The sequence below is a fragment of the Hypanus sabinus genome, chromosome 17 (assembly GCF_030144855.1).
Source record: "Hypanus sabinus isolate sHypSab1 chromosome 17, sHypSab1.hap1, whole genome shotgun sequence".
NCBI classification, from domain to species: domain Eukaryota; kingdom Metazoa; phylum Chordata; class Chondrichthyes; order Myliobatiformes; family Dasyatidae; genus Hypanus; species Hypanus sabinus.
The window spans coordinates 79,634,564-79,652,483 of record NC_082722.1 but is presented as its reverse complement, the minus strand read 5'-3'; the positions used below and the strand labels follow the sequence as shown (position 1 = coordinate 79,652,483).

Below are 17,920 nucleotides of genomic sequence, written 5' to 3'. Positions count from 1 at the left end.
GTGGATCAAATCCTTCCCGTTCTCTGCTAATTTATAGATTCCCAGTGGATCAAATCCTTCCCGTTCCCTGCCAATTTATAGATTCCCAGTGGATCAAATCCTTCCCGTTCTCTGCCAATTTATAGATTCCCAGTGGATCAAATCCTTCCCGTTCCCTGCCAATTTATAGATTCCAGTGGATCAAACCCTTCCCGTTCTCTGCCAATTTATAGATTCCCAGTGGATCAAACCCTTCCCGTTCTCTGCCAATTTATAGATTCCAGTGGATCAAACCCTTCCCGTTCTCTGCCAATTTATAGATTCCCAGTGGATCAAATCCTTCCCGTTCTCTGCCAATTTATAGATTCCCAGTGGATCAAATGCTTCCCGTTCCATGCCAATTTATAGATTCCAGTGGATCAAACCCTTCCCGTTCTCTGCCAATTTATAGATTCCAGTGGATCAAACTCTTCCCGTTCCCTGCCAATTTATAGATTCCCAGTGGATCAAACCCTTCCCGTTCCCTGCCAATTTATAGATTCCAGTGGATCAAACCCTTCCCGTTCTCTGCCAATTTATAGATTCCCAGTGGATCAAACCCTTCCCGTTCCCTGCCAATTTATAGATTCCAGTGGATCAAACCCTTCCCGTTCCCTGCCAATTTATAGATTCCCAGTGGATCAAATCCTTCCCGTTCTCTGCTAATTTATAGATTCCCAGTGGATCAAATCCTTCCCGTTCCCTGCCAATTTATAGATTCCCAGTGGATCAAATCCTTCCCGTTCTCTGCCAATTTATAGATTCCCAGTGGATCAAATCCTTCCCGTTCCCTGCCAATTTATAGATTCCAGTGGATCAAACCCTTCCCGTTCTCTGCCAATTTATAGATTCCCAGTGGATCAAACCCTTCCCGTTCCCTGCCAATTTATAGATTCCAGTGGATCAAACCCTTCCCGTTCTCTGCCAATTTATAGATTCCCAGTGGATCAAACCCTTCCCGTTCCCTGCCAATTTATAGATTCCAGTGGATCAAACCCTTCCCGTTCCCTGCCAATTTATAGATTCCCAGTGGATCAAATCCTTCCCGTTCTCTGCTAATTTATAGATTCCCAGTGGATCAAATCCTTCCCGTTCCCTGCCAATTTATAGATTCCCAGTGGATCAAATCCTTCCCGTTCTCTGCCAATTTATAGATTCCCAGTGGATCAAATCCTTCCCGTTCCCTGCCAATTTATAGATTCCAGTGGATCAAACCCTTCCCGTTCTCTGCCAATTTATAGATTCCCAGTGGATCAAACCCTTCCCGTTCCCTGCCAATTTATAGATTCCAGTGGATCAAACCCTTCCCGTTCTCTGCCAATTTATAGATTCCAGTGGATCAAACCCTTCCCGTTCCCTGCCAATTTATAGATTCCAGTGGATCAAACCCTTCCCGTTCCCTGCCAATTTATAGATTCCAGTGGATCAAACCCTTCCCGTTCTCTGCCAATTTATAGATTCCCAGTGGATCAAACCCTTCCCATTCCCTGCCAATTTATAGATTCCCAGTGGATCAAATCCTTCCCGTTCTCTGCCAATTTATAGATTCCCAGTGGATCAAATCCTTCCCGTTCCCTGCCAATTTATAGATTCCAGTGGATCAAACCCTTCCCGTTCCCTGCCAATTTATAGATTCCAGTGGATCAAACCCTTCCCATTCCCTGCCAATTTATAGATTCCAGTGGATCAAACCCTTCCCATTCTCTGCCAATTTATAGATTCCCAGTGGATCAAATCCTTCCCGTTCCCTGCCAATTTATAGATTCCCAGTGGATCAAACCCTTCCCGTTCCCTGCCAATTTATAGATTCCAGTGGATCAAAAGCTTCCCGTTCTCTGCCAATTTATAGATTCCAGTGGATCAAACCCTTCCCGTTCCCTGCCAATTTATAGATTCCAGTGGATCAATCCCTTCCCGTTCCCTGCCAATTTATAGATTCCCAGTGGATCAAACCCTTCCCGTTCTCTGCCAATTTATAGATTCCAGTGGATCAAACCCTTCCCATTCCCTGCCAATTTATAGATTCCCAGTGGATCAAACCCTTCCCATTCCCTGCCAATTTATAGATTCCCAGTGGATCAAACCCTTCCCATTCCCTGCCAATTTATATATTCCCAGTGGATCAAACCCTTCCCATTCCCTGCCAATTTATAGATTCCAGTGGATCAAACCCTTCCCATTCTCTGCCAATTTATAGATTCCCAGTGGATCAAACCCTTCCAGTTCTCTGCCAATTTATAGATTCCCAGTGGATCAAACCCTTCCCGTTCTCTGCCAATTTATAGATTCCCAGTGGATCAAACCCTTCCAGTTCTCTGCCAATTTATAGATTCCCAGTGGATCAAACCCTTCCCGTTCTCTGCCAATTTATAGATTCCCAGTGGATCAAACCCTTCCCGTTCTCTGCCAATTTATAGATTCCCAGTGGATCAAACCCTTCCCGTTCTCTGCCAATTTATAGATTCCAGTGGATCAAACCCTTCCCGTTCCATGCCAATTTATAGATTCCAGTGGATCAAACCCTTCCCGTTCTCTGCCAATTTATAGATTCCAGTGGATCAAACCCTTCCCGTTCCCTGCCAATTTATAGATTCCCAGTGGATCAAACCCTTCCCGTTCCCTGCCAATTTATAGATTCCAGTGGATCAAACCCTTCCCGTTCTCTGCCAATTTATAGATTCCCAGTGGATCAAACCCTTCCCGTTCCCTGCCAATTTATAGATTCCAGTGGATCAAACCCTTCCCGTTCTCTGCCAATTTATAGATTCCAGTGGATCAAACCCTTCCCGTTCTCTGCCAATTTATAGATTCCAGTGGATCAAACCCTTCCCGTTCCCTGCCAATTTATAGATTCCAGTGGATCAAACCCTTCCCGTTCTCTGCCAATTTATAGATTCCCAGTGGATCAAACCCTTCCCGTTCCCTGCCAATTTATAGATCCCAGTGGATCAAACCCTTCCCGTTCCCTGCCAATTTATAGATTCACAGTGGATCAAACCCTTCCCGTTCCCTGCCAATTTATAGATTCCCAGTGCATCAAACCCTTCCCGTTCTCTGCCAATTTATAGATTCCAGTGGATCAAACCTTTCCCGTTCTCTGCCAATTTATAGATTCCCAGTGGATCAAACCCTTCCCATTCCCTGCCAATTTATAGATTCCCAGTGGATCAAAAGCTTCCCGTTCCCTGCCAATTTATAGATTCCCAGTGGATCAAAAGCTTCCCGTTCCCTGCTAATGTGCAGATTCCCAATGGACCAAACCCTTCCCAATTGACTGAATCCCACTGCCAATGTACAATTTTCAAAGGTCCAAATTTCCCAATTCTTGCCAATGTACACATTTCCAATGGTCCAATCCCTTCCCAATGGAGTAAATCCTTCCCATTCCCTGTCAATATACAAACTACCAAAGGATCAAACCCTTCCTATTCCTTGCTAATGTATAATTTCCCAAAGGATCGAACCTGCCCCCTTTGCTGTCACTATTAATGATTCCCTTGGGAACAAACAGATTTCCATTCTCTCCAGCCTGTTAATAAACTAGGGACTTTATTTTTTTACGAACCTTTCTATGAGGAATTTAAAAAATTCTTTCTGACTGAATGAAAGCATTTCTCCATTCTCTCATAGATCAGGATATCCAATTAATCTAATCCATTCCCAGTCTCCCTCATGTAGATTTCCAATGGAGAAACCAATTCCCAATCTCTACCATGTTCAGAATCCCAATGGCTCAAATCCCTTCTCCATCACTGCCACTGTACTCTGGTTTCTTGTGAATCATGGCATTCCCACTCCTGACCCAGTGCGTGTTGAGCTTGAGCCTTGTGAGTTGTAAGGGTGAAAGGAGACGACACAGAAGGGAACCCTGTGCACCGATGTGGAGCAGCCTCACCTCTGTAGTACTGAGCCGCTCTCAGGGTTGGAATGGTGATAAACACATCACCGAATAAGTCGAGGTAACGCTCTTTCAGAAGGTCAGGGCTGTAGACATCCTTGAAGTATTCGTCAAAAATCATTTCTCCATTCTCAGCTCCAAACTAAACAAAGAGTAGTCACTCTGTGCCTCAGAAATCAAACACTGGTGTCTATTTATGTATATATGATTTACTTATTTATTGATAGATACCGCGCAGGACGGGGCCTTCTGGACCTTTGAGACACACTGCCTAGCAACCTACCGTTACAAACCCAAACGCAATCACAGGACAGTTTACAGTCAGCAATGAACTTACTATCCCATACATCTCTGTAATGTGAGGGGACGCTGGAGCACCTGGCTGAAACCCACATATTCCACAGGGAGGACTATAAACTCCTTATAGAGGATGCAGGGACTGAACTCCAAACTCTGATCCCTCAAGCTATAATATTGTATAACAAACTCCTGGCAAGAACAGCCTGTGATGCCACTTTCAACAGATTATGGAACTGTATTACCAGATCCCTCTGTTCTACCACACTCAGTGCCCTACTGCATTAAATTCCACCTGTAAGCTGTAAGCTTTGATAGTCTTTCTTCCTACATCCAGGATCTTGGTGTCATCTGCATATTTGCAGATCCAGTTAACTACATTTCGGAAGAAGAAACAATCGGGCAGATTATTATTTAGATGGGGAGAAAATTCAAAAATCGGAAGTGCGAAGGGACTTGGGGGTCCTAGTGCAGGATACCCTAAAGGTTAACCACCAGGTTGGATCGGCAGTAAGGAAAGCGAATGTTATGTGTCATTCATTTCAAGAGGAATAGTGTATAAGAGTAAGGAGGTGTTGATGAGGCTCTATGGGGCACTGGCGAGACCTCATTTGGAATACTGTGTGCAGTTTTGGGCCCCCTTTCTTAGAAAGGATGTGCTGATGTTGGAGAGAGTTCAGAAATGATTTGCAAGGATGATTCCTGGAATGCGAGGACTAACATATGAGGAGCGTTTGTCGACTCTTGGACTGTATTCATTAGAGTATAGAAGAATGAGAGGGGATCTCATAGAAACATTTTGAATGTTGGAAGGGTTGGACAGAGTAGATGTGGAAAGGCTGTTTCCCTTGGTGGGTGAGTCCAGGACAAGAGGCCACAGTCTTAGAATTAGAGGGTACCCATTTAAAACAGCGATGAGGAGAAGTTTTTTTAGCCAGAGGGTCGTGGATTTATGGAATTCATTGCCACATACAGCTGTGGAGGCCCAATCATTGAGGGTGTTTAAGGAGGAGATTGATAGGTATCTAATTAGTCAGGATATCAAGGGATATGGGGAAAAAGCTGGAAATTGGAACTAGATGGGAGAATAGATTAGCTCATGGTGGAGTGGCGGAGCAGACTCGATGGGCCGAATGGCCTACTTCTGCTCCTTTGTCTTGTGATCAGTCAAATCATTGATAGAGTTGACAAACGACAACAGACTCAGCACAAATCTCTGAGGCACTCCACTAATCACAGGCCTCCTCCAGACAACCCTACCACTCTCTGGCTCCTCCCATGAAACCAAAGTCAAATCTAGTTTACCACCTCATCCTAAATGTGTACGAATGAACCTTTCTGACCAGCCTCCCATGTGGACATCATTAAAGGCCTCGTTAAACTCCATGTAGACATCATTTGGTGGGAGAAGCAAATGCCTCACTTGTGGTCAGATGTGGAGAGTTTTTACTGGTTGGATTAATGAGTTCAGCGAAGGTGCCTTACCAGTGGGTGCAGATATGTTGTTATTTTCTCCCGAATTTCATCCCTGGTTATTCCGGCCTCCCAGTCAGGTTTGATGATGACCTGTGTGGGATTAAACATGGGAGGAGTAGGCAAGTTAAAGAACACAGAAACAGGCCCTTCAGCCTAACCCCTCCATGCTGACCCACTTGCTTTCCTGAGCGGCCCATATCCCACTAAACCTTTCCTTCCAATATACCTGTCCATTGTGACCATAAGACAGAGTAGCAGAATTAGGCCATTCAGCCCATTGAGTCTACTCCACCATTCAATCATGGCTGATCTATTTCCTTCCTCAACCCTGCTCTCCTTCCTTCTCTCCATAACCTTTGACACCCTGATTAATCAAGAATCTATCAAACTCCGTTTTAAATATACCCAATGACTTGGCCTCGACAGCTGTCTGTGGCAATGAATCCAACAGATTTACCACCCTCTTGCTAGAGAAATTCCTTCTCATCTCTGTTTTAAAGGTACTCCCTTGTATTCTGAGGCTGTGCCCTCTGATCCTGGACTGTCCTACTATTGGAAACATCTTCCCATGGATTCCCCCAATCTGATAAACTCCAATGTGTACAGTCCCAGAGGCATCATACACTCCACATACAATAATATTTTCTCTCCCGGGATCATCCTTGTAAACCTACTCTGGACCCTCTCCAATGCCAGCACATCCTTTGTCAGATATGGGGCCCAGAACCGCTCAAAACACAAGAAAAACTGCAGAGGCTGGAGATTCAAAGAAACACACACAAAATGCTGGAGGAGTTCAGCAGGTCTGGCAGTATCCGTGGAAAAGAAAAACAGTCGAGATTTCAGACCGAGACCCTTCATCAGTCCTGGCCTGCTGAGTTCCTCCAGCATTTTGTATGCGTTGTTTCAATACTCCAGATAGGGTCTGACCAAAGCCTTGGAAGCTTCAGCATGATATCCTCGCTTTTATATTCTAGTCCTCTGGAAATGAATACTACATTGTAGTTGCTTCCCTACCACCGAATCAACTTGCAGGGAGTCCTGCATGAGCACTGAATTTGCTCCCCACTTAGAAAAATAATCTCTGCCTTTATTCCCTCTACCAACGTGCATGACCGTACATTTCCCTACAACTAGTAAACACAAAGTACACTGCAGATGCTGTGGTCAAATCAACACGTACAAACAAGCTGTGTTCCTCCCTACAACTGCCACCTCTCTGTCCGGTCTCCTCATTTGTCTGTAGACTCCCTGCCCCTCCGCCTACCTACTCTCTTAACCCCTGTTTCTGTGTGCCAAGCAACAGATCAGCATCACCTCTGGGTGTACGAGACTCTTCACTGCCTCCTCGGTAGTCACCCCCATGAGATACGGGATCTTCCGGAACTTTCCATCCTGGAACATCTTTTGAGGATCATCAGGAAGGAAATATCCATCCACCACAATGGGTATTAACTGGTAGAGATCATTCTGTAGAGAGGCAAGGGTATAACACAGGAATGTAAAAGCAGGGGTAGTGCACCCGCGCTGCCCCACTTGAATCCCCAGCCCTCATGCCCTCCTCTGTGCTCCTCATCACGCTTGATCTGCTGACCTTTCAAACTTATACGTTATGTAACTTCATGTAATCATGAAGAAGACAAGCCAGTGGCATCAGGCAGGAGGTACAGGAGCCTTACGTCCCAGAGCATCATGGTCAGGAACAGCTACAGTACCTACAAAAAGTATTCACCCCCCCTTGGAAGTTTTCATGTTTTATTGTTTTACAACATTGAATCACAATGGATTTAATTTGGCTTTTTTTGACACTGATCTACAGAAAAGACCCTCTTGTGTCAAAGTGAAAACAAATTTCTACAAATTGGTCTAAATTTATTACAATTATTAAACATAAAATAATTGATTGCATAATTACTCACCCCTTCAAGTCAGTATTTAGTAGATGCATCTTTGGCAGTAATTACAGCCTTGAGTCTGTGTGGATAGGTTTCCATCAGCTTTGCACATCTGGATACTACAATTTTTCCTCATTCTTCTTTACAAAACTGCTCAAGCTCTGTCAGATTGCATGGGGATCATGAGTGAACAACCCTTTTCAAGTCCAGACACAAATTATCAGTTTGATTGAGGTCTGGACTCTGACTTGGCCGCTCCAGGACATTAACTTTGTTGTCTTTAAGCCATTCCTGTATAGCTTTGGCTTTATGCTTGAGGTCATTGTCTTGCTGGAAAACAAATCAGCTTGCAGTTCTCTTACAGACTGCATCAGGTTGTCCTTCAGGGTTTCCCTGAATTTTGCTGCATTCATTTTACCCTCTACATTCACAAGCCTTCCAGGGCCTGCTGCAGTGAAGCATCCCCACAGCGTGATGCAGCCACCACCGTGCTTCACAGAAAGGATGGTGTGTTTTTGATTATGTGTGGAGATTGGCTTACACTTAACATGGTGTTAAGTTAAAAAGCACAATTTTTGTTTCATCAGACCAGAGAACCTTCTTCCAGCTGACTTCAGAGTCTCCACATGCTTTCTGGCAAACTCTAGCCGAGAATTCATGTGAATATTTTTCTTTTTATTGTAATTTATTTTTTTTATTGAAGGTCATCATCAAACAACCATTTCCATACAATGTATTTCAGACATTGTATATATATATATCTATATCATATAATCATATATATCACAAATCTTCACAAAGTATTTATCTGAGGTATACACTTATAGAAAAGAGTGGAAAGAAAAAACAAGCAAAAGGAAAGAACTATGTACAAGTAGGGAGTGATCTTTTTTTTACAACAGATTCATTGATTTGTGAGAATAAAATCAGGTCTATGAGGCATTATGTAGTTAAACCATTTTTCTCAGTATGAATCAAATTGTTCCAGCTTATGATTAACAGATGCTGTTATCTTCTCCATTTTGTAAATGTCCATTGTAATTTCCATCCAAGTATTTAAAGTTGGGCTCTCCTGTGATAACCATTTCCTAGTAAGAGTCTTTTTACCAGCCACCAACAGTATATTCATTAAATATTTATCTCTTTTCAACCATTCTTGAGGTATATATCCAAAATATATGGTCTTAGTCTCTAAGGGTATTTCACATTTAAAGATGTCTTGTAAGGCATTGTGTATCCCCCTCCAATAGTTTTTGATAACAGGGCAGTCCCAAAAATTATGATAATGATTCACATTTTGATTTCCACAATTTCTCCAGCAAACAGGGAGGTTACTATCATAACGTGATTTCTGAGAAGGTGTAATAAAATATCTTATCAAGTTTTTCCATCCGAACTCCCTCCATTTCTGTGAACTGGTACACTTCCATTGATATCTCCATATTGTTGTCCATTCTTCCTCAGATATAATTATCCCTCCTTCCTTCTCCCATTTTGTTTTAATGTATGAAGTTGAATGTGTTTTAAGATTTGACAACCCCTTATACATGCTTGAAATGATTCTACTACCGTCATCTGAATTATATGCTTTTCTAAATAGCTCTATCAAACATGTACTTACCTTGGTTACATTTTTAAGCATCTTATTAACATATTGTTGCATCTATAAACACCAATAAAAATCTTGTTTTTCTAATAAGTGTTTCTCTTTAAGCATTTCAAAACTGAACAGTGTTCCTTCTTTCATTATGTTGCAAAGAACTGTTATTCATTTAGCTGTCTAGTCCTTAAATCTAGCATCCAATTTATTTGGTGTAAAATCCAAGTCATAGGCACACCATTTAAGAACTGCAATATCTCCCTCTAGGTTATATTCTTTATAGTAGTTTTCCATATTTTAAGAGTCAATTTCACCCATGGGTTATCAATAGTATTTATGTACCTTTGCAGGTTGTTATCAGGCAAAAATTGCTTGTATGGGGATGGGAAGTACCCACTCCTCAATGTTTTTCCATTGAGCGTCATATGATGGGTTGCACCAACATATCACAGCTCTCAACTGTGCTGCAAAATAATAATCTCTAAGAGAAGGTAGACCCCATCCCCCCTTTTCCTTTGCTAATAGCAAAGTTTTGAGACGAACTCTAGGCCTTTTACCCTGCCAAATATACCTTGATAGCATCTTGTTCCATTCATTGAATTGATTTTGATTAATCTCTATTGGTAGGGTCTGAAAGAGATATATCAGTCTGGGCAGTATATTCATTTTAATAGACTCAATCCTTGAACTGAGACTGAAAAAAGGAATCAGGTTCCATCTTGCCATATCTTCCTTAATTTTTTTATATAAAGGCTAATAATTACATTCTGATAATTTTGCCAAATCTTTTGGCATAATGATGCCCAAATATTTGAAAGACTCTGTGTGCCATGCCCAGGGGTATCTACTTTCAATTTCTCTTGGTGGGCTATTGTAATATGGAAGAAATTGGGTTTTATCTATGTTGATCTTGTATCCTGATAATTGACCATATTGTTCAAAGGATTGCATCAATTTAGGTAAAGAGTATGTTGGTTGCCCTAGATAGATCAAAATGTCATCCACATAACAAGCCAATTTATGCTCTGTCCCTTTAATAGTAATTCCCCTGATATCTTCATTTTGTCTGATGTATTGAGCTAATAGTTCCAGATATAATGCAAGTAGTGGTGACCATGCACAACCCTGTCTCATGCCCCTTTCTAGGGTAAGACTATTTGATAAATATCCATTGATTTTAATCCTAGCAGTAGGATTGTCATATAGTATCTGTATAATTATAATAATTGTGTCTTGGAAACCAAATCTATGTAAAACTCTGTAAAGAAAATTCCAATTAACCAAATCAAATGCTTTTTCAGTGTCCACGCTTATCACTATTGCTTCGATTTTATTTTTTTTTTGTATATGATCCATAATGTGAAGTGTCCTTTGTATATTGTCTTGTGTCTGGCGTTGTCGTATAAAACCTGTCTGATCGTTACGTATCAGTATGGGTAGAAACTCCTCTAATCGTTTGGTTTTGATGGAGGTAAATAACCTATAATCTACATTAAGAACGGATATTGGTCTAAATGACCCACATTCCATTTTATCCTTGCCTTCTTTCGGTATAGCTGAGATTATCGCTTCCTTCCAGCTGGGTGGCATTTGTGCCCTTTTTAGAGCCCAGTTCAGTGTGGGGAGTAAAACAGGAATTAACTCTTTTTTAAATTCTTTGTATCACTGTGCCATATACCCATCTGATCCTGGTGACTTGTTTAATTTAAGCCTACTAATTGCAGCTTTTAATTCAACTTCAGTTATATCAGCAGTCATCGTTCTATTTTGTTCTTCACTTAAAGTGGGTAACTCTACAGAATTCAAGGTGGTGTCAATTTGGGTTTGGAACTTTGGAATATACAGTTTTGTAAAACACCTCAAAAGTTTCTTGAATTTCACTTAGCTTATTTTTTATCATTTTCATTCTTGGGTCCCTAATTCTATGAATTGTATTTTCTGCTATCTTTTTTTTCAGTTTCCACGCCAGTATTTTCATAGACTTTGATCCACTTTCATAATGTCTCTGTTTCAGAAACAGTAAATTTTTCCTGATTTCTTGCATAGCCAAACTACTAATTTCATTCCTAATTTTTAAAAATTTCCCCTAATGTATCCTGTGCCAAGTTCAATTTGTGCTTTTTCTCTAGTTCCTTCAGCCTATTTTGTAATTCCTCTAATGTTTTATTCCTTATTTTTTCTTATATGAAGATATCACTATAAGTTTCCCTCTTAAGACAGTCTTCAGAGTATCCCATAACATGGGAGGTGAAACCTCTCCATTATCATTAAATTCTGAGTAGAGACCAATTTCTTTTTTAATTTGTTCCTTAAAGTACAGATCATTGAGTAAACTTGAATTTAGTTTCCAAATAGTATTCTTTGGTTGCAGGTCAAAATCAACAGATAAATATATAGGTGCATGGTCTCTTACATCTATTGTCCCAATTCCACAGGTGTTTATTTTGTCTTTGTCTTTTCCAAATGTTATGAAATAGTCTATTCTTGTATATACAGAATGTGGAGCAGAATAATGAGTGTCATCCCTTCTGTCAGGGAACATGTCCCTCCATGTATCAATTAAACCAACATCCTCAAAAAGTGTACTAACTTTCTTATGTAAAGATTTTGTTTCATAGGTTTTTCTATTGGAAGAGTCTAAGTTTGGTTGTAATTGTAAATTTAAGTCTCCCCCACATATCAGGAGACCTTCTGTTTCTGTTACCATAATATCAGTAATTTTCTGAAAGAAACCAATATCACTTCCTGGGGGTGCGTATATATTCAATAGAGTAACTGGATTTCTGTCTATATTCCCCCTTACCAGAATATATCTGCCCTCTTTATATCCCATTTCATATACTTTTTCAAAATTTAGCTTACTTGAGATAAGAATAGCAACTCCTCTTCTATGTCCTGATATATATGAGGAGAAAAACAGATTAGTGAAGCCCATTCGCTGTAGTTTTTTATGCTCATTATCACTTAAATGAGTTTCCTGTAAATGTACTAAATGGGCTTGTTCTTTCTTCATTTTAGATAAAATTCTCTTATGTTTGACATGAAAAGAAATGAATTTTACCTTGTCCTTAGCCATCTGTATTTATCTGTCAATGTATCATTGAAATTAGAATAAAACTTTATCAATCTACTCCCTGAACAAATAAGAACCAAGAAACGCAAATAATAACAAAAATGACAACGAATGTGTGATTCCAAGGCTGAGGTCTCGAGTAGATGACCCTGCGTTGAGCTAAAGGAAATGTCTATCTGTGGGGGTAACCCCTCCTACTTGTGAGTTGAGGGCCCCCATTGCAGTATTCATAAAAGTCAGTGAACAAATCCATTACACAGAAAAGATACAGAAAAGATTTCCCTGTGTACTCTTTTTATATATACCCACACACAAATACACACATATATATATACATATCTATTACACATATACGCATACATATATATATTCTCATTTTGGTGGGGAAAAAGTAGTAAGTGAGCGAATAAAGAATAACAACTAAGTAATATAAAATCCACATTATAATAAGTATTTCTCGAGATAGGTATATCACCATCTACTTTTGCTTCCGTTTAGCTTCTCAACATTTTTAAAGTTAGCCAAACCTTATGGCTCTTCCAGAGGGGGTGAGGACTGTCTTTGGAAAACTCCCAGACTCTTTCTGATATACTTCTCTCAGCCTCCTCCCGTCTCCTGCCTTCTCGATTCTCACACTATTTCCCAAGTGGAGTGGGATAATTCCTCTGCCAGGCTTTCCCTCGGTTTGATCACACTGACAGGAAACCCCCTGACCTTCATGTCTGTAGTCGCCTCTTCCAATGTCTGGTACAACTGCATCCCGTCTTCATAAAAAACTCGAAGTTCAGCAGGGTACGGAGTTTGAAATCTAATCCTTTTTTGCTTCAGAACTCGCTTTACTTCAGAGTATTCTTTACATTTCTACAGGACCGTGGGGGGGGGTAAACTTGGTCAAAATATATTAATTTATCACCTAAAAACACCCTCTTCTTACCCCTGGCCCTTTGCAGAATCTCTGCCTTGGTACTGTACCGAATGAATTTAATTATTATTGAGCATGGCTTATCCGGGCAGGCTTCGGGATGATCACACGATGGGCTCTCTCGATTTCCAGCTCCATAGTCGAGGGAAGCTCCAGCGCATCCTGCAGCAACTTTCCGACAAACTCTGTCATGGACGAGCCCTCCGCTCCTTCGGGAACGTTGTAGATTCTTATATTTTTCCGCTGTGATCTTCCCTCCAGGTCAAACAGTTTACCTTCTTGGTGATTTAATACTTTTATCATTTTACTCAGTATTCGTTCAACGTTTTGAACACGATCTTCCACCTTCTCAATTCGAGTCTCTGCCACCGCTATTTTTTGATTGATGTTGGCGAGCTCTGACTTAATATCATGTAGCTGCTGCTTTATATCTTTCTGGAATTTCCTTATCTCTTTCAGAATTTCAAACATATTTGCCGCTTCGCCTGAACGAGGCCCAGCGTCCGCCTCGCTAGCACGCGGTCGGGTTGGAGAGCCACTCGCTGCACTCCTCTCGGCCGCAAGTTCCGCAGTGCCGCTTCATTATTTCCATTCCTTTTCCCTATTCTGGCCCCTCTTTTCAGTTCAAATATTTTTCATAAAATACTATATTTGATGGGTTAACGGGGCTTAATATGCGTTTTTCCGGAGGAGCTAGTGACTTAAGCTGCCATTCTCAACGATGACGTCACCGAAACCCTGTGAATTTTTTCCAACAGTGTCGTTCTCTTTGCCACTCTCCCATAAAGCTGTGATTGGTGAAGCACCCGGGCAACAGTTGTTGTATGCGCAGTCTCGCCCATCTCAGCCACTGAAGCTTGTAACCCCTCCAGAGTTGTCATAGATCTCTTGGTGGCCTCCCTCACTAGTCCCCTTCTTCTACGGTCACTCAGTTTTTCAGGATAACCTGCTCTTTACAGCTTTGTCATATTGTCAAGGCGTTGGACCTGGTTTACACAAACATCCCCAATGTGTACCAGGCAGAGCCCCGCCCCTGCCTCCATTACTCAGACCACATCTCTGTTATGCTAATCCCAGCATACAGACCGCTTGTCAGGCGCTCCAGACCGGTTCAGAAGCAGGTGAAAACCTGGCCAGCAGGAGCCATCTCTGCTTTTCAAGACTGTTTTGAGAACACTGACTGGCACATGTTCAGGGAGGCTGCAACCGATGGTGACTCTCCCAACTTAGAGGACAATCAGTGACCAGCTACATCAGCAAGTGCATTGATGATGTTACTCTGTCCAAGACCATCGCTATACACGCTAACCAGAAGCCATGGATGACTGCAAAGGTGCGTGCGCTGCTGAGGAACTGTGACTCTACCTTCAGACAGTCAACGAGGCAGCTCTAACTGTACTGAGCCATCAGAGGGGCAAAGTGTGCACACGCCCAGTGAATCCACAGCCACTTCCAGGACAGCGGCGACATGTGGCTCATGTGGAAGGGCATCCAGGACATCACCAATTACAGGACAACATCACCTGACTGTGCAGGTGATGCCTCCCTCCCAGAGGCGCTGAGTAACTTCTACACCTGGCTTGAGGCGGAAAATGATGTGGCAGTGAGTAAGTCCACCCCTCCTACAAACAACCAGGTGCTGTGTCTCTCCGTGGCCGATGTGAGAAGAACCCTGTACAGGGTCAACCCACTGAAGGCTGCTGGACCAGACAACATCCCTGGTAGAGTGCTCAGAGGGTGTGCAGACCAGCTAACAGATGTTCTCACTGACGTCTTCAACATCTCCCTGAGCAGCGCCACCGTTCCAACGTGCTTCAAGGCCGCCACCATCGTCCCCGTGCCGAAGAAGTCTTCTGTGTCCTGTCTAAATGACTACCGTCCCGTTGCACTCACATCCATCATCATGAAGTGTTTCGAGAGGCTCGTCATGAGGCATATCAAGACCCTGCTGCCCCCCTCACTGGACCCCCTGCAGTTGGCGTATCGTCCCAACCACTCAACAGATGACACTATTGCCACCACCCTCCACCTGGACAAAAAAGACACACACGTTCTATGGAAAACTATGTCTACCTGTCTGGACACGCCCCTCTGCTGACTGCTCCTGTGGCTCCTCCCACAGACCCCTGTATAAAGGCGATTGGAGGCACTGCTCCTCCCTCAGTCTCCAGGATGTCGTGGTCTCTTTTGCTGCTAATAAAAGCCTATCGTTCACTTCCCGTCTCCGAGAGTTATTGATGGTGCATCAATTTTATTAGCAGCAATTTTAAAACATGGAGAGCATTTTCCGACCTGACAGATTGGATCTCGACCCTCAATCCCAGGAAGCCGTCGACACTTTCGAACTCTGGCTAGCATGCTTCGAATCGTACCTGGAGGAGATTCACGTGACCGACCCTGCCACAAAGCACAGGGTTCTCCTCTCCAGAGTCAGTGCGAGGGTCTACTCCATGATCAGAGACCAAACGGACTACCAGGGTGCAATGGATGCCCTCAAAGGAAAATACCGGCGGCCGGTGAACACCGTCTACGCAAGACATCACTTAGTGACACAGTGGCAGCCGGCTGGAGAGTCGAGCGCTGAGTTTGTCCTGGCCCTACAGATACTCGTGCGGGCCTGCGACTGCAGGGGACTGACGGCGGAACAGCATGCGGAGCTCCTGGTACGAGACGCCTTCGTTATGGGGATCAGGTCAGTGTACGTGCACCAGCGGCTGCTGGAACACACCGATCTTACCTTACAGTCGGTGATCGAGCTGGCCGACACGCTGGAGGCCGCTCTGCACAACGCTGACACTGTCCAGGCAAGCGATCTCCCGCCGGCCGCAGACCCCGCAACCCCCTCAGTCGTGAGCCCGTGAACTCCCCGCAACCCACCAACGAGTCGACCATGGCTGCTGCCGGTAGCAAGTCCGCGCAGTGTTACTTCTGCGGACTCAAAAAGCTACCTGCTCCAGCTGCAGAAAAAAGGGCCACTTCGCCAAGGTCTGTAAGTCTAAACCACCAGCGGGGTCAAGCAGCGCCACGTGCGAGGCATGGGGGTCGCCATCTTGGTCGCCGCCATCTTGCCTGCCCACCTCGTGCGAGGCATGGGGGCGGCCATCTTTGTCAGCACCAACTTGCCCCGCCTCTGACCCACGGTTGCTTACCGGACACCAAGACGGCGATGCAACTCTGGCCTCCGTGACCCTCAACCGAAGCGCCCCACACCAGCTCGCCAGGTCAATGATGGACATCCTGGTGGAGGGGCACAGGACTAGCTGCCTGTTTGACACGGGCAGCACTGAGAGTTTTATTCACCCAGACACGGTGCAACGCTGTGGACTCCTGACACAGCCGGTAAGCCAGAAGGTCACCATGGCTTCTGGGTCGCATTCCACAGACATCTGGGTGGGTTGTGTAACGACGTTGGTGGTGCAGGGCACAGAATATCGGGACTTTGCGTTACTGGTCATGCCTCAACTGTGTGCCCCTGTGCTATTGGGGCTCGACTTCCAGAGCCTCCTGAAAAGTGTGACAATGGAGTATAACAAACCCCTCCCACCACCCACTGTCAGGAATCCTCAGTTTTGTGGGTCATATACCCCACTACTGACCACACACACACACACACCGTACCTGCACATCCCACCCAGCACCATGCCGACAGCTGCGCTACTGACACCACTTGCAGCCTCTCCACCCTCAAGGTCCCTCCCCCACCGCTGTTCGCCAACCTGATCCCCGACTGTAAGCCTGTGGCAACTAAAAGCAGGAGGTACAGCGCGGGAGACAGGGCCTTCATTCAGTCCGAGGTGCAGCGGCTGCTCAGGGAGGGGATCACTTGTCCTTGGAGGGCCCAGGTGGTTGTTGTTTGGACCGGGCAGAAAAATAGGATGGTCGTGGACTATATCCAGACCATCAATAGGTTCACGCAGCTTGACGCGTACCCCCTACCTTGCATTGCGGATATGGTCAACCAGATAGCTCAGTACAAGGTGTACTCGACAATAGATCTGAAATCCGCTTATCACTGGCTCCCCATCAGCCCAGAGGACCGCCCCTACACTGCCTACGAGGCGGGCGGCAGGTTCTATCACTTCCTGCATGTCCCCTTCGGTGTCACGAATGGTGTCTGTCTTCCAGAGGGAAATGGACCAGATAGTGGACCAGTGCCAACTGAAGGCCACGTTCCCATATTTGGATAACATCACCATCTGCGGACACGACTGGCCAGATCACGACACCAACCTCCAATGATTTTTCCAAGCAGCCAAAGCTCCTAACCTCACCTATAACGGGGACAAGTGTGTGTTTGGAACCACCTGACTTGCTATCCTTGGGTATGTCGTGGAGAATGGGGTCATTGACCCTGACCCCGACCGTATGCACCCCCTGTTGGAACTCCCTCTTCCCACCACCCTCAGAGCCTTCAAACGGTGCCTGGGCTTCTTTTCCTATTACGCCCAATGGGTCCCTCATTACTCAGACAAGGCCCACACCCTGGTCAAGTCCACCACATTTCCCCTCTCTGCCTTCAGCTGCATTAAAGGGGACATTGCCAAAGCAACGGTGCATGTGGTGGACGAGACCATTCCCTTCCAAGTAGAGAGTGACACCTCTGACTTCGCGCTGGCTGCTACCCTCAATCAGGAAGGCAGGCCAGTAGCATTCTTTTCTCGTACCCTTCAAGGCTCTGAAATTCGGCACTCCGCGGTGGAGAAAGAAGCCCAGGCCATAGTGGAGGCTGTTAGGCACTGGA

At 44.2% G+C, this 17,920-nt stretch overlaps 1 protein-coding gene across 6 annotated transcripts in view; it reads right to left on the bottom strand.

Moving 5' to 3' along the window:
- LOC132407063 (carboxylesterase 5A-like) overlaps positions 1-17,920 on the bottom strand; it is an 82,246-nt gene that overhangs the window by 18,394 nt on the left and 45,932 nt on the right. For all 6 annotated transcript variants that reach the window (XR_009516367.1, XR_009516366.1, XM_059993315.1 and 3 more), the window contains exons 8-10: positions 7,007-7,159; positions 5,699-5,779; positions 3,914-4,058 (exon numbers count right to left, since the gene is read on the bottom strand). Coding sequence is in view for 4 of the 6 variants with exons in the window: in XM_059993315.1 (XP_059849298.1) it covers positions 3,914-4,058; positions 5,699-5,779; positions 7,007-7,159 (379 nt within the window). In the remaining 2 variants the exon portion in view is untranslated. The remainder of the gene's footprint in view (positions 1-3,913; positions 4,059-5,698; positions 5,780-7,006; positions 7,160-17,920) is intronic.